The 24,584-nt window shown below is 37.6% G+C and overlaps 1 protein-coding gene across 2 annotated transcripts in view; it reads left to right on the top strand.

The window, feature by feature from the left end:
• Positions 1–24,584, top strand: part of LRRIQ1 (leucine rich repeats and IQ motif containing 1) — a 208,903-nt gene that overhangs the window by 13,604 nt on the left and 170,715 nt on the right. For both annotated transcript variants that reach the window (XM_040234476.1, XM_040234475.1), the window contains 4 exons: positions 3,927–4,001; positions 10,179–11,807; positions 19,376–19,528; positions 21,865–22,015. In XM_040234476.1, the coding sequence (XP_040090410.1) occupies positions 3,927–4,001; positions 10,179–11,807; positions 19,376–19,528; positions 21,865–22,015 (2,008 nt within the window). The remainder of the gene's footprint in view (positions 1–3,926; positions 4,002–10,178; positions 11,808–19,375; positions 19,529–21,864; positions 22,016–24,584) is intronic.

The raw sequence follows: 24,584 nt of genomic DNA, 5'->3' as shown, positions 1-24,584 counted from the left end.
TCCTACAACTTCCTCCTTTCTTATTGCTTATACTCATGTTCAGTTTTCTCGTGTCCTAGAAATAAAACAAAACAGAAAACTCAGATCACTGTTGTTTAAATATCTTTCTTTAGCTGCTTTTAGCTTTACTTATCACAGACAGGCTTCTTAAGGAGTAGTTATTTGTGCTCAATCCATTTCCTCATCTTTCATTCAAATCCAAACCTTCTAGGTACCTTCTACCTCCATCCCGATGAATTAAATTGCTTTTGACAAAACCAAAACAAAACAAAACGTTGGCTTCTAAGCTGACTTTGATAAAAATACAATGACTTCTAGAACCATACTCACGGGTTCTCTTGAAGTTGTTCAGTCATGTCCAGCTCTTTGCAATCACATGGACTGTAGCCTATCAGGGTTCCTCCATCCATGGGACTTTCCAGGCAAGAGTACTGGAGTGGGTTGCCATTTCCTTCTCCAAAGGATCTTCTCAACCCAGGGATCGAACCCAGGTCTCCCACATTGCAGGACGAAGCTCTACCATCTGAGCCACCAGTCAGCATTTAGTTTTGCCTCTTTTCCTTTTTATGCCAGTAAAAATCTATTGACCGTTTCATTTTCCCTTCACTTCTGTGGGACCACACTACCTTGATTGTCTTCTTACATGTTTGGCCATTTTTCTTTGGTATCTTTTTTTAGGTTAATTTTTTTCTCCTTCTCCCTGAATGTGTTCTACCCCAGATTCCATCTTTTGCTTTCTTTTCTTATTCCATGTATTTTCTCTCATGATAGTCTCAAATACAGCAATGGCTGTTCAGAACCAAATCTGTAGTTACAAAATAAAGTGAACTACATAACTGGTCCACACTCAGAACTTAATGGATCTAAAACTGAATACATTGTCTTTCTGAGCCGTGCTCTTCCTCTGGTATTCGTTAGTCATTATTTTGATGAGCTATGCTCTCATCATAGATTAAGCTAAAAAGTTGAGTACCATTTCTGACTCTTCTCTCTCTTTTAGAGGTCCTATCCTTCTAATAGTTCATTATCCACTGTCTCATCCATATGTCGACCGCTGCCCCATAGTTCAGGATGTCCTAATGTCTAGCTTGGAATATTTACTATACTCTCTAATTGACCTTCCTACTTTTGGTCTTGTATTCTGGAAACTCATGCACAGTAATGCAGTCAGAAGGATAATTATTTTCCAAAAAAATGTTATTTCCATGCTTAAATGCAATTAAATTTCCCACAGCTCATACGAGATAATGTCCAAAGAACGTTTCCCACTTCCTTTGATTCAGTCAGTGGGCAGTTGGTAGCAGTTTCATATTTGCATCGTGTTTGCATCTCTCCTGACTCCTGTGACCTCATCTGTAGAAGGCCCTCACTGATTCTGTCATGGACTTCTCTAATACCTACTTCACTGATCCCCTTAGTGTTTCCTTGCCTTACTTTCTTATTAAATGTGGTGGATTAGTTGTTAAGTCATGTCCAACTCTTGCGACCCCGTAGACTGTAGCCTGCCAGGCTCCTCTGTCCATGGGATTATCCAGGCAAGAATACTGAAGTGTTTTGCCATTTCCTTCTCCCGGCGATCTTCCCACCCAGGGATTGAACCCAGGTCTCTTGCATTGCAGGCATATTCTTTACTGACTGCTATCAAATGTAACCTTACAATTTTCCTGAAACTGGGTTGTAATCATTTTCCTAGTTCAAAAACTTTTTAATAAATGCGTCAAATGTTTATTTAATCTCTTAAAAGCCGAGTCATTTCAAAAACAATCTTTTGTATGAGCCTTTCATAATCCTCAAGTGGGCCTTGGAAAGCATCACTACGAACAAAGCTAGTGGAGGTGATGGAATTCCAGTTGAGCTGTTTCAAATCCTGAAAGATGATGCTGTGAAAGTGCTGCACTCAAATGCCAGCAAATTTGGGAAACTCAGCAGTGGCCACAGGACTGGAAAAGGTCAGTTTTCATTCCAATCCCAAAGAAAGGCAATGCCAAAGAATGCTCAAACTACTGCACAATTACACTCATCTCACATGCTAGTAAAGTAATGCTCAAAATTCTCCAAGCCACGCTTCAGCAATACGTGAACCATGAAATCCCTGATATTCAAGCTGGTTTTAGAAAAGGCAGAGGAACCAGAGATCAAATTGCCAACATCCACTGGATCATGGAAAAAGCAAGAGAGTTCCAGGAAAACATCTATTTCTGCTTTATTGACTATGCCAAAGCCTTTGACTGTGTGGATCACAAGAAACTGTGGAAAATTCTGAAAGAGATGGGAATACCAGACCACCTGACCTGCCTCTTGAGAAATCTGTATGCAGGTCAGGAAGTAACAGTTAGAAATGGACATGGAACAACAAACTGGTTCCAAATAGGAAAAGGAGTACATCAAGGCTGTATATCATCACCCTGCTTATTTAACTTCTATGCAGAGTACATCATGAGAAACGCTGGACTGGAAGAAACACAAGCTGGAATCAAGATTGCCGGGAGAAATAGCAATAACCTCAGATATGCAGATGACACCACCCTTTTGGCAGAAAGTGAAGAGGAACTAAAAAGCCTCTTGATGAAAGTGAAAGAGGAGAGGGAAAAAGTTGGCTTAAAGCTCAACATTCAGAAAACGAAGATCATGGCACCTGGTCCCATCACTTCATGGCAAATAGATGGGGAAACAGTGAAAACAGTGTCAGACTTTATTTTTTGGGGCTCCAAAATCACTGCAGTTTGTGACTGCAGCCATGAAATTAAAAGACGCTTACTCCTTGGATGAAAAGTTATGACCAACCTAGATAGTATATTCAAAAGTAGAGACATTATTTTGCCAACTAATGTCCGTCTAGTCAAGGCTATGGTTTTTCCTGTGGTCATATATGGATGTGAGAGTTGGACAGTGAAGAAGGCTGCATGCCGAAGAATTGATGCTTTTGAACTGTGGTGTTGGAGAAGACTCTTGAGAGTCCCTTGGACTGCAAGGAGATCCAACCAGTCCATTCTGAAGGAGATCAGCCTTGGGATTTCTTTGGAAGGAATGATGCTAAAGCTGAAACTCTAGTACTTCGGCCACCTCATGGGAAGAGTTGATTCATTGGAAAAGACCGTGATGCTGGGAGGGATTGAGGGCAGGAGAAAAAGGGGACAACTGAGGATGAGATGGCTGGATGGCATCACCAACTCGATGAACGAGAGTCTGAGTGAACTCCGGGAGATGGTGATGGAGAGGGAGGTCTGGCGTGCTGCGATTCATGGGGTCACAGAGAGTCGGACATGACTGAGCGACTGAACTGAACTGAACTTCATAATCCTCTAATTATTACATCTCTTCCTACCGTAATCCTTATAGTTCTTATCTTGTGATTAACTTATTCTGTTAAATTTGGGGTAATTTGTGACCATATGATAGCATTTTAGAATTACTAAAGGTAAAGTTTTTGAGGAAGGGGATTATATTTTACTGATCTTTATTTATTTTTCAGAGCCTTAACAAAATAGATTCTAATAATGAATTAATGAAAGAAAACAATTACCCTCTGAGATGATTTATTATGTGAATTAAATGAAATAGTGTGGAGAGAAAAAAAAACCTGTAATGCAAAACCCATCTTAACATACATTATCATTTGTAATTTTTGCATTATCCAGGAGTATTTCTAGCTAGTGCATTTTATTATGTGAATAAATATACTCAAATTAATAAAAAAGCTTTCCAAGATTATAAATATCTTCATGTGCTAATGGGAAACCTAGGTATCATTTTATGATATTTTAAGTTGGGATTAAATTTGTTATTCCAGTACTAATATCTGGGGGCCATTGGGTGAGTTATTATCTTTAACCATTGTTTACTAATATATGTTGTAAGAGCCACATAAAATAAACATAATATTTTTGATATGTGAATATCATATTTCAATATTATCATTTGTTCAGCAAGAACAGGACAAGATGAATGATGAACTTCATAAAGAGGAGAAAATATGGAAGGAGAGATTTAAACAGCATGAGGTATGTATTTATTGTTTGTAAGTCGCACAATAATCATTGTCCATTTGAAATAAATTGCTATGCTTGGACTGAATATTTTAACATAATATTGCCTAGTTGGTATAGGATTTAATTTACTCAAGTTTTAAAAATACTTAGTCACTAGAAACTCTCCTTGAAATAAATATCCTAATACGGAAGTTAAACTGGTTCAATTAGTGAACATGTCTATGTAAAACTGTAATTGTATAATTTCTTCTAAGGTTTGAGGAAACATATTGTTATGTTTAAGGAAACATTATGTATGAGGAAACATACCATTATTTCATTATGATTGAGGATTGTTATGAAAGGTTACTGAGTTTCTTTAATGCAACTAATTGAATGTGTTAAGTATCCCTTTAAGTTTAAGATGACATGTTTATTAATTTTTAACTAATTTACACTGCAGTTTTTATATAAGATTAAGTAATTGCAAGTAAAAAGTAGATAAAATTTCCCATAATTCTGTAATGTATTCTTTGTATTTCTGTAATGTCTTTCTTTGTATTTTTCCAAGTCTTTTTTATACTTTATATAAACACATTCCTGAAAAAGTAGGCATATCCTATCCATCTTTAAATAAAAAGTTGGTTAAGCATGTGAAGACACAGATTCAATATGAATGACAAGAAAAAAAAAGACAATAGTGATTCACAGGTAATCCAAACGTTGGAGTTAGGAGAGCCATGAAATTCCCATAATTATTATGCAGTAGCAAAATAGATAGGAGATATGAAAAGAAAATTAGAATCTTTAATGTAATACTAAGTATATATTCTTCCCCTGGAGGAGGGCTTAGCAGATCTCACTAGTATTCGCTGGAGAATTCCATGGACCAAGGAGCCTGGCAGGCTACAGTCTATAGGGTCACAAAGAATTGGGCACAACTGAAGCAACTTAGCACAACACAGCAGCACAAAGTATATATTCTAGACTTGAATAGTTCAGTGTAAAAAAGTAAAATTTCAGTGGATAAATTTAACATTAGATTTGATAAAACAGATGAGAACATTATTGAAGCTAAAGGAAAGTCAATAGAAAATGCCCAAATGTAAGCACAGAGAGGACAAAAATGGGGAAAACAGAAAAGCGAACAAGAAATATGTGATACATAATGAAAATATTAAAAATGTATATAATAGTAATTTGGAAGGAAAGGAGAGAATGGGGCAGAACCTATGGGTAAAGAGATAATAGTTGAAATGGTTTCAAATTGTTTTAGAAAATTCAACTTGAACATTTAAAGATGAGTAAAGATCCCCAAATTGAATCAATACAAAGAAAATCACACCTTGGGATTGAATAGTATAACTATTAAAATTCGAGATAAGGAGGGGAAATCTTAAAATCAGCCAAAGAAAAGGCTCATTACCTAAAAAGGAGCAACGGTAAACTGGCAGCTGATGTTCCTCCTTGCATGAAATGATGGAAAGAAGATGATAGAATAAAAAATGTAAGTGCTAAGTGTTAAGGGTTCCTTTGATCATTGTTGTTCCGTCGTTCCGTCAGTCGCTTAGCCTTGTCCAACTCTTTGCGACCCCCTGGACTGCAGCACACAAGGCTTCCCTGTCCTTTACTATCTCTCTGAGTTTGCTCAAACTAATGCCTATTGAGTCAATGATGCCATCTGACCATCTCATCCTCAGTTGCTCCCTTCTCCTCCTGCCCTCAATCTTTCCCAGTATCAGGGTCTTTTCCAATGAGTCGGCTCTTCATGTCAGGTGGCCAAAGTATTGGAGCTTTGGCCTCAGCATCAGTCCTTATTTAGGGTTGATTTTCTTTAGGATGGACTGGTTTGATCTCCTTGCTCTCTCTGATTAGTGTTCTTTGAGTCCTCAGTCTTCCTCTGCTTTCTGGACTCAGTTTTCCTTTCTTGGAGTATACAGCTAAACACTTGTCAAATGTATACTTTTGGACAGGAAATTTTATCCATGTTTCCACAGTTGAAAATGTTTTTATTTTGCTTTTAAAACTGAATGATTAGTTTTCTTGGATGCAGAATGGAGGTTTATTACAATTTAGTGCTGGGGCCAGTGTGAGGAACTCCGCCCATGGCAAAGGTCATGAGGAAGGAGGCTTGGCATACGCAAAGGCATGATCAAGCCTCTGGAAATCCCCTGTTCCCGAGCATCTACCCCCAAAACCAGAGTCTATCTTCTTTACTGTATCATGCTCTCGCCTATACCTCTGACTTTATGGGGGGCTGTTCCCCACCGGTTCTCTCAGAGAAGGAGTAAACGTGCAGCTCCAAGTCAATAAAAATTCCTGGGCATGGCAAGAGTGTTTCAACTTACGAACTCCTCTGAAGGTTATCTAGCCCGCCTGTATAGGTTCATCTGGCCACTTGTGATTGTTTACAGCCTCCCAACCATGAGAGGCAGGAGATGCTTTAAAACTTTCTAAATACAGACTCTTTTGAGAAGTTACAAAATTATTAGTATAGTATAGTGGGTTGGTTAGGAATTATATTGATGAAGGGTTTTTTACTTATTGTGCCAATAGTTACTACTAATTCCCTGCCCTGGGTGTGACAAGGGTGTCTCAGGTCAAACCTCTCTGCTAACAGACTAACTTGTGTGACAACCTCTCAACCATAAACAGCACAGAGAGTTTGGAGTATTTTGAAAGTCTTAATTAGCATAGGGCTTTTCTCATTGTTGAGTCAATGATTGCTGCCAGGCCTCCATATCCTTAGGCACCTGGGAATATATTAATCAATGTATTTGGAATATAGAAAAGGAAATATAGTAGTTTTTGATGTTAGCAATACTAGACTTTTTGAGTACGAATTTTCTCTTTTGTTATAGATCACTGTACTTTGTTATAAATCACTGTGTCCTTGCTATGCAAAAATGTAACTTTATCACTATCTTAAGACTAAATAGATCTTAAGGGGAACATTGGTGAAGGGTTTTCATTTGTTGAGCCAATATTTGCTGCTAAATCTCCATATTCCCTGCCCTTATAATGAATACAACTAGCATATAGGAAAAATAAGTATTAACCTTTAAGATTAATCATGTTAAACCTTAGGTTAAGTAAGTTCCTTTCTTGATTGTAACCCACTACACCCTCACCCTATAGGAATGCAACTTTATCTGCTACCTTCAGAGAGTGGCGTCTGGTTTAAGAAAAAACACCCTTGGACAAAATAAGTTTTTTGGTTATCAGAAAGAAAGGATCATAAAATGTCAGCAGGCCTCATGGCCAGAAGATGATGTAAAACCCATAAGACCTTTGTATAATTTTATATGTAGCACCTGATTGTGACAAGGGTCAGGTCTGCTGACCCCCACGTGACTCTGTATTCATCCCTATGTATAACAAAAGGTATATAAACAAACCTAAAAAATAAAGAAATTGGATCAGTTTCTGGGAAGACTGATTCCCCCGTGTCATTTTTTTCCCTTCTGGCTGAATTCCCATCTGGTACGTGGGGTACTCACCAAGCCTACTAATTCTGCCTGGGCTTCTAAGATCGGACCGGGGAGGCCTCAGTGCCTCCTCTCCTTCGGGAGAACGGAAAGATGCCTGTGGCCTACGTAGGTGGTGATTGGTATTCCACATAAACCAAGTTATTCAGCCTCTTTTTCTCCACTAATTTTCCTACTACACTATCCGTTTCTAATCTCTCTATATATCTGTAATTAAATAAGTTTTTTCCTAGGACGCCTACTCTGTCTCCCCTTTGAATTACCCTGGATCCACCGGGGCTGGACCCCGGCAATTTAGTTTTAGCAATTTAAAGATAGAACTCCATTACATGTTTATTTTTGCACATGCCATCTCTGGGCTTCCCCTGTGGCTCAGCTGGTAAAGAATCCACGTGCAATGTGGGAGACCTGGGTTCAATCCTGGCTTGGGCAGATCCCCTGGAGGAGGGCTTGGCAACCCACTCCAATATTCTTACCTGGAGAATCCCCAAGCACAGAGGAACCTGGCGGGCTACAGTCCATAGCGTCTCAAGAGTAAGACATGACTGAGCGACTAAGCACACACAAAGCACATGCTGTCTTTGATTGCAAATCTGATGCTCATTTACTAAGTTCTTTTGAAGCTTTATGATTTTTCACTTTTTTGCATTCATCCACACATATTTGCTGGTTTTCTACTGTGTGCTGGGTAGGTACCTCTCTGTGAGTACTCAGGATACAGCAGTGAATAAAACAGAAATAATCCTTGCCTTCATAGAGCTTATATTCCTTAGTGTTCTGAAATATTGTGTTTACTATATGAGCCATCATTTTGTGTGTGTGTGTGTGTGTGTGAAATTGACTCATCTGAAGGCCTTTGTTTTTGGTTTAGAAAACATTTTTCTATGATTCTCTTCTCTTCAGTTTTTCTCAATTTTTTTTTATTTTGGAACTCCTATTAGTCATGTGTTGAAGTTTCTGTGTTGATTGCTTTTACACCTGAACTTCGTATATTTCCTAACTTTGTGTTTTGTATATTGTTTTGGGAAACATCTAATTTTGAAGGTTTTTTTTTTTTTTTAATGGAAACAAGTCTTTATTAAGTAACTTTTAATATCAGAAAAATAAAACTTTTATAATTCTCTTTACAGCAAATATATAATATCAGTGCTTTGGCCATCTTAAGTTAAAGGCCCTTTATCATAAAATATATGGTTTTAAACTTTACTTAAATTGAATTTATAATCCCTATGACTTCCCTACATATACATAACAAAAGAGTTTAGTAAAATTAGCAAATACTAAACTATATTGATAATTTATCATTCTTAGTTTGTGGTTTTTAGAAACAGTACACGCACCTAATATATGTCGATTCCTTGGCTTATTAGTTGCAATGCACAATGCAACGAAATACAAAATACATGCTTGGTGAACATTCGTTTGTATCTACAAGACGGCAGCTAAAGATTAGGTTGCAATACTGACGTTTAACTATTCTACAAGCAATTAGCATTACATCATAATATGCCATCAAGGCAATTTTTTATACTGAAAAAATCAAAATAAAAACCGTTATTTGTAAACTTTCATATGAAATGTAACTCTTCAAGTGGAAATAAAAAATAAAATTTGTCTATTTACTATTCAGTACACAGGCGCTTCCCTGGTGGCTCAGAGGGTAAAGCGTCTGCCTGCAATGCAGGAGACCAAGGTTCGATTCCTGGGTTGGGAAGATCCCCTGGAGAGGAAATGGCAACCCACTCCAGCACTCTTGCCTGGAAAATCACATGGACAGAGGAGCCTGATAGGCTACAGTCCACGGGGTCGCAAAGACTCGGACACGACTGAGCGACTTCACTCACTCACTCATTCAATAGGATTTCAATTTTTGTTATAGGCATTTATCTGTTCAACCATTTTATCATGATTTTTGTTTGTTTGTTTGAGTGAGTCATATATTTTTATTTGGGCACTTGCATTTCATTTTTTATATGATATTCTTATTTAAACATTTTTTCTTAAAAATAGCTTTTACTTAAATAGTTTTCTCAGAAATTGGACCTTCCTTTTGCTTATTGAAGCATTTTTGTTACTTCACATCATTTGTGTTAGTTTTTCTAAATATTTGCCCAGTTTTGTTGATCTGTTTACTTTTGTTTTAGTTTAGGGACAATGATATTCTCACCCAACTCTGGATCACCTCACTTAGTGCTTTATGTGGGCTTATCAGCTCTCCTAATAGACAGGATAAGATATATAACTAGACTTATATGTATCTACTACCTCACCTTCCTTATACTAAAACTTTACAAACTCATTCCCTGTTTCTCCAGTCTCTGTGCTGCTAGCTCTAGGGGTCTCTTTTATCAGAACACCCGTCTTATAGAGTTTGAAGTCCTTTTCTCCTACACAAATTTTAGATTTTGGCTTTTCTTGCCTTTTCTCTGTGTCATTCTGACTGCATATGCTTTCTATCATCAAAGAATTCCTCAATTCCCCAATTTCAAGTACAGTCATAATATTAGAGTATCAGCTTACTAAACTGATAGAAGCTACTAAATATTTAAAAAAATCAATAAGCCCTTTTAAATAAATTACTTTAGTTCCTCTAAGTAAATTTTCTATTGATTTTATTATAATTTCAGTTTCAGTATTTGTTTTAATCTATATTTCATATGATACTTTAGTAATATTTCACATTTAGCTTATGCTGACTACTATATATCTTACTTTATTTTAGGAATTTATTAGAAACTTACATTTACAAATGGAAGAAGAAAGAACAAAATTTAAAGAACTTCAGGAAAAAGAAAAAATGCGTTTGTCAAAACTGCAGCATAATGCAGCTGTAAAAATTCAAGCTAAATATAAAGCATTTGTGGTCTACCAAAAATACGGCCCAATCATAAAAGAACAAATAGAAAGTAAGAAAAAAAAAGCACAAGAGTGGAAGGAAAAGGAAGCAAAAATACGACAGATAGAAGAAGAAAAACGGAAAAGATTAGAGGAGAAACAAAGAAGAGAAGAAGAGATAGAAAAGCAGATGCAAGAGGGAAGGAAAAGGAGAGAAAAAGAATATATGGGAAAAAAGAACATCCTGAGACAAGAAAGGGAGCAACTACTAAAGATGGAAAAATTGATATTGAGAGAAGCTACAAGAAAACAGCTAATAATAAGTAGAGCATTAAAGAAGGGAGAATATAATGCCAAACATTTACGTATTGAGGATACATCAAAGAATAAGGATGATGGAGCCAAAAGGCTAGGAGATAGAAAGTTAAAAATGTGGGAAGATGCTTCCCCTTGGTTAGCTGAAGAGTCAGATAAGAGAAAAAATGTAGATAGAGAGCTTGTATTGAAAGAATCAGTACAAGTACAATTAAAAGAATCTATATCAAGCCAAGCAATTTTGGCTGTATTTAAAGTGGAAGAAAAAAGTGAAAACCTAGCAGTACAATGTTCAGAAGAATTGGTCAAGCAAAAAAGGAATTATGAAAACAGAGATCAAAAAACTCAATTGGAAAACCTGCATCTAAAAGAAAATGTCAAAGAACAGTTGCAGTTGCAAGAATTACAGTCTCAAGTACAAAAAGAGGAAATCTTGAAACCTTCCATAAATGAGACTATGAGACAAGAAACCCAAATAATATTAGGAAATAATCAAGAAATTGATGAAGTAAAAGGCAGTGAATCACAGAAAATAATTGATGATAACCAACAGAATAAGATGCAAAAAGCAGAAAAAAAAATATCAGGACAGTTAGGAACATTATATGAAGAAAATAATATCAAGGAAATTTCGGTGATATCAATGAAACAAACACCAGTACCACTGAAATTAGAAAAATCTGAAGATATAGGGGAAAATACATTCCTACAAGAAGAAGAAATTGATTTAAAATCTAAAGAAGCAGAGGAGAACCCAAAAGGCAGTGCTCTGAATAGTGACTTGGTTTTTCACACTAATGATACTGTGATAAATGTAGAAGGCAAAATAAACAAGCACAATTATATTGCAGATGCTCCTTGTGAAGATTTGGGTGGCTACATTGCAAAGAACTATTTGGTTTTTAAAGAAGAAAACTCTCTTAAGTCTCAGGTTCAAGAAATTCCAGAAGAATGTCATGAAAACACAGCTGAATGTGAAAATACAGTGGCCTGCTCTATAGAGCCAACACTTCTATCTTCTATTGAAGAGAAGAGGCTAGCTTGGATAACATCATTTAAACCCTGGTTTGAAATTTTCAAGCAAAATCAACAGAAGAAAATTGTTAGAAGAAGGAAACTTATAAAATACCCAGTCAACACGATGCCCCCTTTGAATACACTAGAAATTCTTCGATGTGGTCCTTGGGATACTTTACAGCAGGTATTTTATACTCTTTACATACTGAATTTTAATTGGTTTTCTAAAATGTAACTTCAAAAATCTTTATATAAGGCAATTTTTATTTTTAATTGACGTATAGTTGATGTACAAAAGGTTACAGGTGTACAATATAGTAATTCATAATTTTTAAAGGTTATACTCCATTTATGGTTATTATAATATATTGGCTATATTCCCTGTATTGTACAACATATCCTTGTAGCTTACTTATTTACTTACTCCCCCCTTTCCTCTCCCCACTGGTAACCACTAATATGTTCTTCGTTTCTCAGAGTCTTCTTTTTTTTGTATCCAAGAATTTTCTCAGTCAATGGAGTTACTAATGAAATACTTATCCTATTTGAGAAGAGTTGTACTTAAAAGATCTCCTCAATTAAAATTATTCAGTCCATCGTCTTCAGTGAGGCACTATGAAGAGCTTTGATTTATATCTTGAAACCTATTTTCGAGGGGCCTATAGCATTATTAGGCTTCTAACAATGGAGTCATCTGGGAAAGTAGAGTTGAATTAGAGTAGAAAAATTGTACCTTGATCCTCAGCTTGGAGCTAGTTTGTTTTAGTCCTGGACCACAGCACCACCTAGTGGCTCCTTTTGTAATTCAGTCACGCGCTATATAAACATGGTACATGGCTCCTCCGTCCATGGGATTCTCCAGGCAAGAATACTGGAGTGGGTTGCCATTTCTTTCTCCAGGGGATCTTCCCGACCCAGGGATCGAATCCAGGTCTCCCGCATTGCAGGCAGACGCTTTAACCTCTGAGCCACCAGGGAAGCCCGAAATTTAAAGTAGCTGTCACCAAATGCTACTAATTCACTATGCTTATTAAAACATAGTTTCAATCAAAAAAAAAAAAGATAGAAACTAACATATGTGTAGAAAAACAGGAAAGAATATTAAATACTAGAAGGGATTTAAGATGAAAGATTTAAGATTAAAATACACATGTTTAGGCCTTAATAGGCTCAAAGTATAAAGTTTATTTGATTTCTTGATATAGGCAAGATACCAAGACAAGGAAACATTAATGTTAATGTGTATACATTGTTTTATTCATTCACTCAGCAAATATTCATCTATCCCATATGATCAAGTCCATATTTATTGTTAGATTAAAGGGACAGAAACAAACCCGTCTTTGCCCTTATGCTTCTGACCTTGGTAGGCAAAAAGACATTAAACAAATAAATACGTTACTGTGGACTTTTATTTTTAATGTATCAAATGAGATCAGGGTTCTCATTCTCTTTCTGCCATTTACTGGCTGTGTCACCTTGCACTGGGTCACCTTGCTCTTTCTGAGCCTCAATTTTGTCTTCTATAAACTGGGAAGAGAAATACCTACTTTATAGGATTGTTGCGTTTTCAAATACTGTATGTGAAGAATTTGGTCTTGGGCTTGTAACATATGTAGTAATCATTGTCAAATGTGGTCTCAAACATCTGAAGAGAACGGCAATGGACTTCTGTTTAGCCTATTTCATCAATAAGTTAGAACGTTGAAAATGCTGAATCATCTACTATATGGAACAGTACTCCAGAAGGGTATGACTGAAGAGCTGGGATTATTGACGGCTAACTTTTTCTTCCCCTAGCAGAATGCTTTAACTAATTCATTTTTCTTTTGAGCATTTTGCTACTAATGGTAACTAGCCTTAAATAACAACTGAAAAAAAAGGGTATAGCTTAAGGACTTTTTTCTATGGCTTTACCATACGGCATGGATGATGATAACATTTTAGGGGCTGATTAACTTTTAGGTCAGAATGTCTCACTTCATTCAAGAAAGACTGTAATTGAGTGGTGTTGTGATGCTGCATGACTTAGTCAAAGTTATATTCTCATTCATTTAAGCCACAAATCAAACCTCAAATTCAGTCTCTTTGCAGCTGATTTTTTAAGCAATATTATTTCTCCAGGTTGCATAGATTTGAGATTGTGGCACAATCACAAATTTGTAACACAAAGCATAACACTCATTGCTTCTGTTACTTTTGCAATTAGTTTACCATAGATGAATGACACTGCTTGGGTTGAATTTCTCAAGTGTAATTGAGAGTGAACTCTATAAAAAAAATATGTGGCTCTTTTAGGTCATTTTATTTATCAAAACTGTCAAGGATTTGGGGAAAATATAGATGATTAAGTGGAAAACTAATTTGTGATATTTTATCAAGATGTAATGAATGAGTCTTAGGTTGCTCAGTTGGTAAAGAATTCACCTGCAATCCAGGAGGCCCTAGTTCTATTCCTGGGTTGGGAAGATCCTCTGGAGAAGGGCAAGTCTACCCACTCCAGTATTCTGGCTTGGAGAATTCCATGGACTGCTTTGGGCTTCCCTTGTAGCTCAGCTGGTAAAGAATCTGCCCGCAATGCCAGAGACTTGGGTTCGATCCCTGGGTTGGGAAGATCTGGAGAAGGGAAAGGTTACCTGCTCTAATATTCTGGCCTGGAGAATTCCATGGACTGTATAGTCCATGGGGTCGCAAAGCATTGGACACGACTGAGTGACTTTCACTAGGTTCAACAAGTCAGTTCATTTTTAAGTCATGAGAGACCGAAAATATTAGTTTTCCAAATATTTTTATATTACCCTTTGGTAATATGGGCACACAACTATGAATGTTATAAATGTTTTAGTTTTGCCACAGAGCTAAGATAATGCATTTGTTCAGTTATTTGAGAAGCATTTAGTGACCATTTACTATGCCCCAGTTGCTCTTTTATCCGGCTGATCATACACTGATGAACGCCTATGAGCATTAATTCTATATTGACCTTAATTTTTAGAGCATAAAGCAGTTTTATTTGTGTGATTATTTTCATGCATGTATCAAAATGATTGGACTTCCCATGTAGCTCAGTGGTACAGAATCTGCCTGCCAATGCAGGAGACATGGTTTCAATTCCTGGGTCAGGAAGATCCCAGGGAGGAGGAATTGGCAACCCACTTCAGTTTTAATTTTCTTGCCTGGGAAATCCCTTGGACAGAGGAGACTGGGGGCTACAGTCCATGGGGGTCACAAAAAGTCGGACGTGACTTAGCAACTAAATTAACGACAATCAAAATTATTAGTGTAACAGTTTATTTGATATCATATGTTTGGGAAAATCTAGATGCAACATGTGAGAGCTGGACTGTGAAGAAGGCTGAACACCAAAGAATTGATGCTTTTGAACTGTGGTGTTGGAGAAGACTATTGAAAATCCCTTGGACTGCAAGGAGATCCAACCAGTCCATGCTGAAGGAGATCAGTCCTGGGATTTCTTTGGAAGGAATGATGCTAAAGCTGAAACTCCAGTACTTTGGCCACCTCATGCGAAGAGTTGACTCATTGGAAAAGACTCTGATGCTGGGAGGGATTGGGGGTAGGAGGAGAAGGGGACGACAGAGGATGAGATGGCTTGATGGCATCACCGACTCGATGGACGTGAGTCTGAGTGAACTCCAGGACATGGTGATGGACAGGGAGGCCTGGTGTGCTGCAATTCATGGAGTGGCAGAGTCGGACACGACTGAGCAACTGAACTGAACTGAACTGAACTGAAGGAAATTTTTAAAATTTAACTTATTTTCGGCACTGGGTCTTTGTTGCTGCACGTGAGCTTTTCTCTGGCTGCAGTGAGAAGGGGCTGCTCTCTGGTTGTTCACAGGCCTCTCTCTGTGGTGGCTTCTCTTGTGTTGGAGCTTGGTTTCTAGGTGCACATGCTTAAGTATTTGTGGTGTGTGGGCTCAGTAGTTGCCACTTATGGGGCTTAGTTGCCCCATGGGATTTGGGATCTTCCTGGACCAGGGACTGAACCAGTATCCCCTGCATTGCAGGGTGGATTCTGAACCAGTGGACCACCAGGGAAGTCCCAGAAAATTTTTAAATGTTCAGTACAAGGGAGGAGGAAATACCAAGAAATACTGCATATTCAAAAGTAGACACCACTGACAAGTACACTGCAGCAGCTATCACTCGTATACTGCAATTAGAGAGGTTGCTACATTATAACTAGAACTTAATGATGTTTATATGTTTGTAAAGTAATATTCAAAATCCTTCAAGCTAAGCTTCAACAGTGTGTGAACTGAGAACTTCCAGATGTTCAAGCTGGGTTTAGAAAAGGCAGAGGGACCAGAGATCAAATTGCCTAAATCTGTTGGATCATAGAAAAAGCAAGAGAACTCCAGGAAAACATCTACTTCTGCTTCATTGACTATGCTAAAGCCTTTGTGTAGACCACAACAAACCGAAAAATTCTTTAAGAGATGGGAATACCAGGCTCTCTTACCTGCCTCCTGAGAAATCTGTACACAGGTCAAGAAGCAAAAAAAGCCAGTCTATGTTCGATGCAGGAAGCAGGATGCTTGGGGCTGGTGCACGGGGATGATCCGAAGGGATGAAGTGGGGTGGGAGGTGGGAGGGGGGTTCATGTTTGGGAGCTCATGTACACCCATGGTGTATTTATGTCAATATATGCCAAAACCAATACAGTACTGTAAAGTAAAATAAAGTAAAAATAAAAATAAAAAAAAACAATTAGAACTGGACATGAACAGACTGGTTTAAAATTGGGAAAGGAATACATCAAGGCTGTATATTTCACCCTGTTTATTTAATTTCTATGCACATCATCTACAATGCCGAGCTGGTTGAAGCACAAGCTGGAATCAAGATTGCTGGGAGAAATGTCAATAACCTCGGATATACAGATGACACCACCCTTATGGAAATGGCAACCCATTCCAGTATTCTTGCCTGGAAAATTCCATAGATGGAGGAGCCCATGGGCTACAGTCCATGGGGTTGCAAAGAGTCGGACACGACTGAGCAACTGACTTAATTAACTTAACCATCCTTATAGCAGAAAATGAAGAGGAACTAAAGCCTCTTGATGAAGGTGGAAGAGGAGAGTGAAAAAGCTGGCTTAAAACTCAACATTCAAAAAACTAAGATAATGCCATCCGGTCCCATCACTTCATGGCCAATAGGTGGGCAAACAATGGAAGCAGTGACAGACTTTATTTTCCTGGACTCTAAAATCACTGCTGATGGTGACTGCAGCCATGAAATTAAAAGACACTTGCTCCTTGGAAGAAAAGCTATGACAAATCTAGACTCATATAGACTATATTAAAAAGCAGACTCATCACTCTGCTGACAAAGGTCCATCTAGTCAAAGCTATAGTTTTTCCAGTGGTCATGTATGGATGTGAGAGTTTGACCATAAAGAAAGCTGAGCACTGAAAAACTGATGCTTTTGAGCTGTGGTGTTGGAGAAGACTCTTGAACTGCAAGGAGATCAAATCAGTCATTCCTAAAGGAAATCAGTCCTGATCATTGGAAGGACTGATGGTGAAGCTGAAACTCCAATACTTTGGCCACCTGATGTGAAGAGCCGTCTAATTGGAAAAGACCCTGATGCTGGGAAAGATTGAAGGCAGGAGGAGAAGGGGACGACAGAGGATGAGTTAGTTGGATGGCATCACTGACTCAATGGAGATGAGTTTGAGCAAACTCTGGGAGATACTGAAGGACAGGACAGCCTAGTGTGCCACAGCTTGCAAAGAGTTGGACACAACCGAGCAATTGAACAACACTAACAACAAGGCACTATGTTATTAAACTGGGCAGGAGAATATAAATGAGAGAGTAGCATTTGTTACTATAAAGCTTCAGCTGTAGCGTTTTCAGTTTTTAAGTGTTCAATTCTCATTTGTTCAGTTTTTTAGTGTAGAATCAGTTTTCTAATTATAGAATTTATAGTATCTCCTTTGGACAAGTTATAGGGACATTAAGCAGCAGTTATCCTGACACATGTAGGTAAATATGTTTCTTTCTGAAAAGTTATAAAAAAGAAATTTGTTTCAAAATTTGTTTTAGATTATTGGTAATTGAGAAATTCCTAAAATCATTTTGAAACTAGAAAATTCATTCACCAAATGTTTAAAAAATACCAGATATTGCTTTTGCTACTTAAAGCATGGGGTAGACTAATCCCTTCATTCTGTTTCCATGAATGTATGATCTTCCCATTCACTTACACAAATATATAAATGTAAAACTTTATTGCACAGGAAATATTCCACATGAAGAGGAGTTGCACACTTAAGAATTTTATGCTTTCCCCAGCTTTTTTTTTTTTGAAGTAATAATGCTTTCAGTTTCAATAAAACACTTTTAAAATTTCTTTGGCATGTGTTATACCCTAGTATATATGCTAGTATACACTATAAAGCTAATAATTTTTAAATTGTTATTCAGTACATAGGAAATCTGGCCTTAGGACTTCTAATGTGGCAATATGAAAGTATTCTTACTATAAAGCAATTTAGTTTATATATTTATTTCAATGCATAGACTCAATTATAGTGAAGAAGCAACATATCATTACATTATTACTGTGCCCAGTTTACTTAGGTGAGAGATCCTGAGTTTAATACATGGAGTGCTTTTCAGTAATCTCAAAATATTTATATCTGATATATTCTTATAGAACTATAAGTATATTCCTTAATATACCTACCATAAAGTTCAATACATTCTTTGATGTTGAATTTTCTTTATTTGAAAAGACTTAAAAAGAGAAAAGTTCCTTAGGATAAAAGCTTTATGAAGTAGTGAGTGCACGGTAATATCTCAATGATAGGAAATGTTATAAATGTATGATAAGTATTCATGATTTGTTACACTGCAGATTCTATATGATCTGGGTATATACATTATTCAATAGTAAAGGGTGATTCATACTTTTATAACACAGAAGCATAATACAATGTTGTTCTTATTGCATGGTTCAGTTATTTTTGCATGTTTTGACTTATTACAGGTTTTATAATATCTCTACTCAGTTAAACTTGTTTCATTTTTAGAAGAGAGCTGAGCTATTCATGTTGAAGCATGGCAGGTTGGTTATAAAATCTGTCCCTGATCTGTTATGGCTTCTGATACTATGTAGATATCCCATAGTGAAAGTGAAATCACTCAGTCCTGTCTGACTCTTCGAGACCTGTAGCCTGCACCAGGCTCCTCCATCCATGGGATTTTCCAGGCAAGAGTACTGGAGTGGGTTGCCATTTCCTTCTCCAGGGGATCTTCCCAACCCAGGGATCAAACCCGGGTCTCCCGCATTGTAGACAGACGCTTTACCATCTGAGCCACCAGGGAAACCTCCAAAGACACTGTCTTGAATGTTTATATAGTGCAATCCTGAACATAATGCCAAGAGACACGAAGAACAGGAAAATGAGTTTGGTGAAAAGTCAAGGAGTAAACTAATAAATGATTGTATTATGATTGCTTCTGTGTGTATTACCTTTGAACTTGAGTTGGTCATGAATGATTACATTATTTTGCCTTTCTATGAGACGAAGAAATGTGGCAAAATGGCCAGAGAGCTTAAATGAAATTGAGTTGTTAATAAAAGTGGGTTTCAATATACAGCATTACTTTTTTTTAGATGAAAAATGTAAAACAATTTTTCAAGATGAATATAGTTTGTCTTCATTATATTTGGATAATGATACACTGTGAATTTTTTTTTTTTTTTTAATTCTCTAGGTTGCAACAATAACATTTCAAGACTTGCCAGGCTGTAGTCTCTCCACACTGGCAGAGTGTCCAAATCTTCAGTTTCTGTCTCTTCGGCGCTGTGGATTAACTTCCTTGCACAGTCTAAGTAACTGCAAAAAACTGAAGTACATTGATGCACAGGTGTGTCCTATGCTATCATTATTTATTTTATAATAAAATGTAAAACAGATTCAGATGTACATTTAAGGAATTACAATTTTGAAGGCACATTTAATAAAATAGCCTGTAACTCAGGCTCTAGAGAGATCAAGGGCCAAAATTTGTGAGAGCCATACAGGAAAGATGCTTAGGTGGTATGACCTGGGAAATAATCTTCATTCATAGGTGACAGAGTTATTATTTTGTTACTTTTTGCTGCATAACAAATGACCACATTATTTAGTAAAAAAAAAAAAAAAAGCAGCCATTTTATTTTACTCTACTTCTGTGGGCCATGAATTGAGGCCAGACTTATTCTGGGCATTCCATCTGTTTCATACTGTGTTGCCTGGATGTCTGATGTATTTTGCAGTTGGGGCTGGAATGTCCAAATACATTCTGTTATATGTCTGGTGCTTTGGGAAGTTGAAATTTCCCTCCCTCTCTATGTCTCTCTCTGTCCCCTCCCACCACCTTGGGCATCTTTACAGGGTGAGCTTTCCACAAAGACAATCTTCAGTATTAGGGCTTATCAAGCATCTGCCTGCATCATACTAGCTTATGTTCTATTCACTAAACTTTCAGTTCAAGTGGGAGGGGACTGTATGTGTGAATATTGGGTTGTGAAGTTTATAGGAAACTGCTTACAAAATAATAATCTGCAATCTGCTTCCTGGTTCCTAATGAGTTGTATCTTTCCCACATGCAAAAGGACTCATGTCCCAAAGACCCCTGAGTCTTGTGAACTTATGACATCTGACTTGGAATTGAAGCACAGAATCTTCTCATCTAAATCAGATCCAAGTGGAGATGATCTGCTCAGAGAGGGTTCTTTCAATTCAGAGATCTGTAAAGTTAAGGGAAAAGTAGTCTTCTCTCACTCCCCAACATCAGTGCATGCTGGTGAGACAGGATTTAGTTAATTACAAGAGTCCTTATCCTTCACTATGGGAGAGAACAAGAAGCTCATGGCAGTCCTTGGTCCATAGCTAAGAAAGTAGCATCAGTCCTTAGTAAGGACTTGGTTCTGCTCCATGGGAATAGTTCTCTATGACTCTTAGTTCTGCCTAATAGTCTTTTAACTCCATTCTCAAGGCATACCTTCTTTTGCATTGCAGCTGAGAATTTTTCTCAATCTGTTTCTTTCTCATAGAAGACTGGGGGCAGGATGCTAGAGTTACCTTTTATTTTTGATCCTTTTCAGTTCAGACTGACAGTGCTTCCACCAATATGATTTTCTTTTTAAACTTTGTGTTCCCTATGCTTTTTAAGTTTACTCCAGTTAACAAAGACTATACTCATAGATATTTTTGAAAGAGTGTTGTGGGACTATACCACTAAGATTCTTAAAAGCCCATTTATCCTTCTGAGATCTTTCCTTGTGGCTCAGCTGGTAAAGAATCCACCTGCAATGCAGGAGACCTGGGTTTGATTCCTGGTTTGGGAAGATCCACTGGAGAAGGGATAGGCTACATACTCCAGTTTTGTTGGGCTTCCCTTGTGGCTTAGCTCAGAATCTGCCTGCAGTGAGGGAGACCTGAGTTTGACACCTAGGTTGGGAAGATCCCTGGCGAAGGGAAAGGCTACCCACTCCAGTTTTGTTGGGCTTCCCTTGTGGCTTAGCTTAGAATCCGCCTGCAGTGAGGGATACCTGAATTTGATACTTGGGTTGGGAAGATCCCCTGGAGAAGGGAAAGGCTACCCACTCCAGTATTCTGGCCTGGAGAATTCCATGAATTGTATAGTCCATGGAGTCACGAAGAGTCGGACACGACTGAGCGACTTTCACTTTATCTTTCTGAAGTCTTAAAATAGAGAATGCTGTTGCATCCCTGACATATATGATCTTGAGCTTGAGACCAATATTCTGTATTGAAGAGATATCTATATTTAATAAAAGTATAAATTTTCATATAAGATATATACCTAATTCATGGTATTGACATTGCAAAAGGAACTGAGGAAGGGAAATGGGTAGATTTCAAATTTTTGTGTTTGATTTCTTTAAAGTAAGTTTGTTAACAACTGTGACCAAATCGTTCACTCTTGTTCAGATAGTTTGAAATGTTTTCTTACTGATCCTCTATATTTTCTCTATTTTAAAAGATTATTAATAAGTTTAAATCAGTTAATTATTTATTGGATTGCCTAATATTTTCATTCAGATAGTGTAGTATTCTACATAGTTATCTTAAAAGTTAGGGACTCAGATAATCATTTAAATTCAAGTATATCATCTTTTTTCTTTTCTGAAAGCTTTAAATGTTTCATTAGTAAGCCATTGAAATAAAACTAATTACATTTGTTCTTTGTTTTAGGAAAACCATATTGAAACTATCAACTGTGAAAATTTGGAAAATCTCTGCATCGTTCTTCTTAATAAAAATCAATTGACTTCTCTTCATGGTTTGGATGGCTGCACTAATATCCAAAGTCTTGAACTTTCATATAATAAAATCACTCGAATTGGTGAGAACAATGGGATTTGACTATATCAACATTTATTTTTCATGATTATATATTGTTTCATTTATTCTTCTTTAAGAATAGGACACAATCTCTAATTTGCTAATTTTAACCAAGCCATACTTATTTAATCTTTTACCCAAAAGGAAACAAAACTATTTTTAATATATATAAAACGAATATGCTCCTACCACTGGCAAATGGATGGTCATTAGTAGCTCCTTAAATTAGTATATTTACCGCCCTGTTCCTTTTCTTATAACTAATAGTGATCTGAACTCTACTGGGGGATATATTGATATATATTATTATATATATAACATACCCTTGTTTATTGCCATCATATTTTTATAGACCCTATGCTTACTATGGGCTTCCCAGGTGGTGCTAGTGGTAAAGAGTCTGTCTGCCAAAGCAGGAGATGCAAGAGACGTAAGTTTGATCCCTGCGTCAGGAAGATCCCCTGGAGGAGGGCACCACAACCCACTCCAGTATTCTTGCCTGGGGGATTCTACGGACAGAGGAGCCTGGTAGGCTGCAGTCCATAGGGTCGCACAGAGTTGGGCACCAGTGAAAAAACTTAGCACATTCATGCTTACTATACTTCTCAGCAACTGTCATTGCTGTTTCTTGATAGGACATTTCTCTCTTTACCTACATAGATAACTTGTACTAACCTTTCCTTCTTTGTGTATGCATGCTGAGTTGCTAAATCATGTCTGACCCTTTGCAACTCCTTGGACTGCAGCCTGCCAGGCTCCTCTATCCATAGGATTTCTCAGGCCAGAATACTGGTGTGGGTTGCCATTTCCTTCTTCAGGGGATCTTCCCAAGCATGTCTCCTGCATGAACTCGTGTCTCCTGCAATAGCAGGCAGATTATTTACCACTGAGCCACCTAGAAGCCCTTCCTTCTTTAGATAAGGCTACTAACACCACATAAAAAGAAAGAACTTATCTGTTTGAATCTCCCTCATCGTCTTTGTCCCTCCATCTGTCATTATGAGACATTACTTTGCCAACAAAGGTCTGTATAGTCAAAGCTATGTGTTTTTCCAGTATCTATATACCTCTGTATCAATAGCTGTTTCCACCCTTATTCTTTGTAATCCATAAAATTCAGTGATGAAAATGTCTTATTTTTAGGTATTTTTCTTGTTTTGGGATCTATGTGGGATATTTTTTATAAAGTTTAAAATTAAAAAAAATTTTTTTTATTTTGTATTGGGGTATTTTGCCAATTAACAATGTTGTGACAGTTTCAGGTGAACAGAAAAGGGACCCAGCCATACACATACACATGTATCCATTCTCCCCCCAAACTCCCCTCCCATCCAGGACACCACACAACACTAAGCAGAGTTCCATGCGCTATCCAGTAGGTTCTTGCTGGCTGTCTGGAAGTGCCTTTTCTTATTTAAGATCAGCCCTCCTGTTTTCGTAAGTGTCCCTGACATTCTCCTCTGGTATATTCCTCCATCATTTATCGCCTTCCTCATGTCAGATTTTTCCAGTTGCCATTCATTTCTGCCACTGCCTCATCTCTCTTTCCCCTTGTTGTCAAGTCTTGTGAAAGACTGTTCTGTTCTTGCTCTCACTTCTCATGTCTTACTACTTAACCTCCCTTTTCTGCCACCTGAAATTCAGCTTCTACTCACTTCTATACATTTTCAGTGGGGTAAGTCTAAAATAAAAATCTCATGTTTTTCACTCATGTTTGGCTTAAACTTCTCTGGGTTTTTGTTATTATTGTGTTTTATTTTTATTTTCTATTGTTGTAGCTTTGAGATTCTCAAGGGACTTGATAAGGGCTTGTTGTTCAGTCACTCAGTCGTGTCTGACTTTTCGACACCATGGACTACAGTCCACTGGGCTTCCCTGTCCTTCACCGTCTCCTGCAGTCTGCTCAAACTCATGTCCATTGAGTTGGTGATGCCATCCAACCATCTCGTCCTCTGTTGCCCCCTTCTCTTCCTGCCCTCAGTCTTTCCCAGCATCAGGGTCTTTTCCAATGTGTTGGCTCTTCACATCAGTGACCAGAATATTGGAGCTTCAGCTTCAGTCCTTCCAATGAATATTCAGGGTTGAGCTCCTTTAGGATTGACCAGTTTGATCTCCTTGCAGTCCAAGGGACTCTCCAGAGTCTTCTCCAGTGCCGCAGTTGGAAAGCATCAATTCTTTGGCATTCAGCCTTCTTTTTGGTCCAATTCTCACATCTGTATATGACTACTGGAAAAAACACATAGCTTTGGCCATACGGATCTTTTCATTGGCAAAGTAATGTCTCTGCTTTTTAATACACTGTGTAGATTTATCATAGCTTTTTTCCAAGGAGCCAGCGTTGTTTAATTTCATGGCTGCAGTCACTATCCACAGTGATTTTGGAGCCCAAGAAAATAATGTCTGTTACCGTTTCCATTGTTTCCCCATCTATTTGCCATGAAGTGATGGGACTGGATGGCATTATCTTAGTTTTTTGAATGTTAAGTTTCAAGTCAGCTTTTTCACTCTCCTGTTTCACCTTCATCAAGAGGCTCTTTAGTTCCTCTTCATTTTCTGCCATAAGGATAGGG

This window comes from Oryx dammah, unplaced genomic scaffold (assembly GCF_014754425.2).
Source record: "Oryx dammah isolate SB20612 unplaced genomic scaffold, SCBI_Odam_1.1 HiC_scaffold_29, whole genome shotgun sequence".
Lineage (NCBI taxonomy): Eukaryota > Metazoa > Chordata > Mammalia > Artiodactyla > Bovidae > Oryx > Oryx dammah.
The sequence above is the reverse complement of the archived record's forward strand: the minus strand, read 5'-3'. Positions and strand labels throughout refer to the sequence as shown.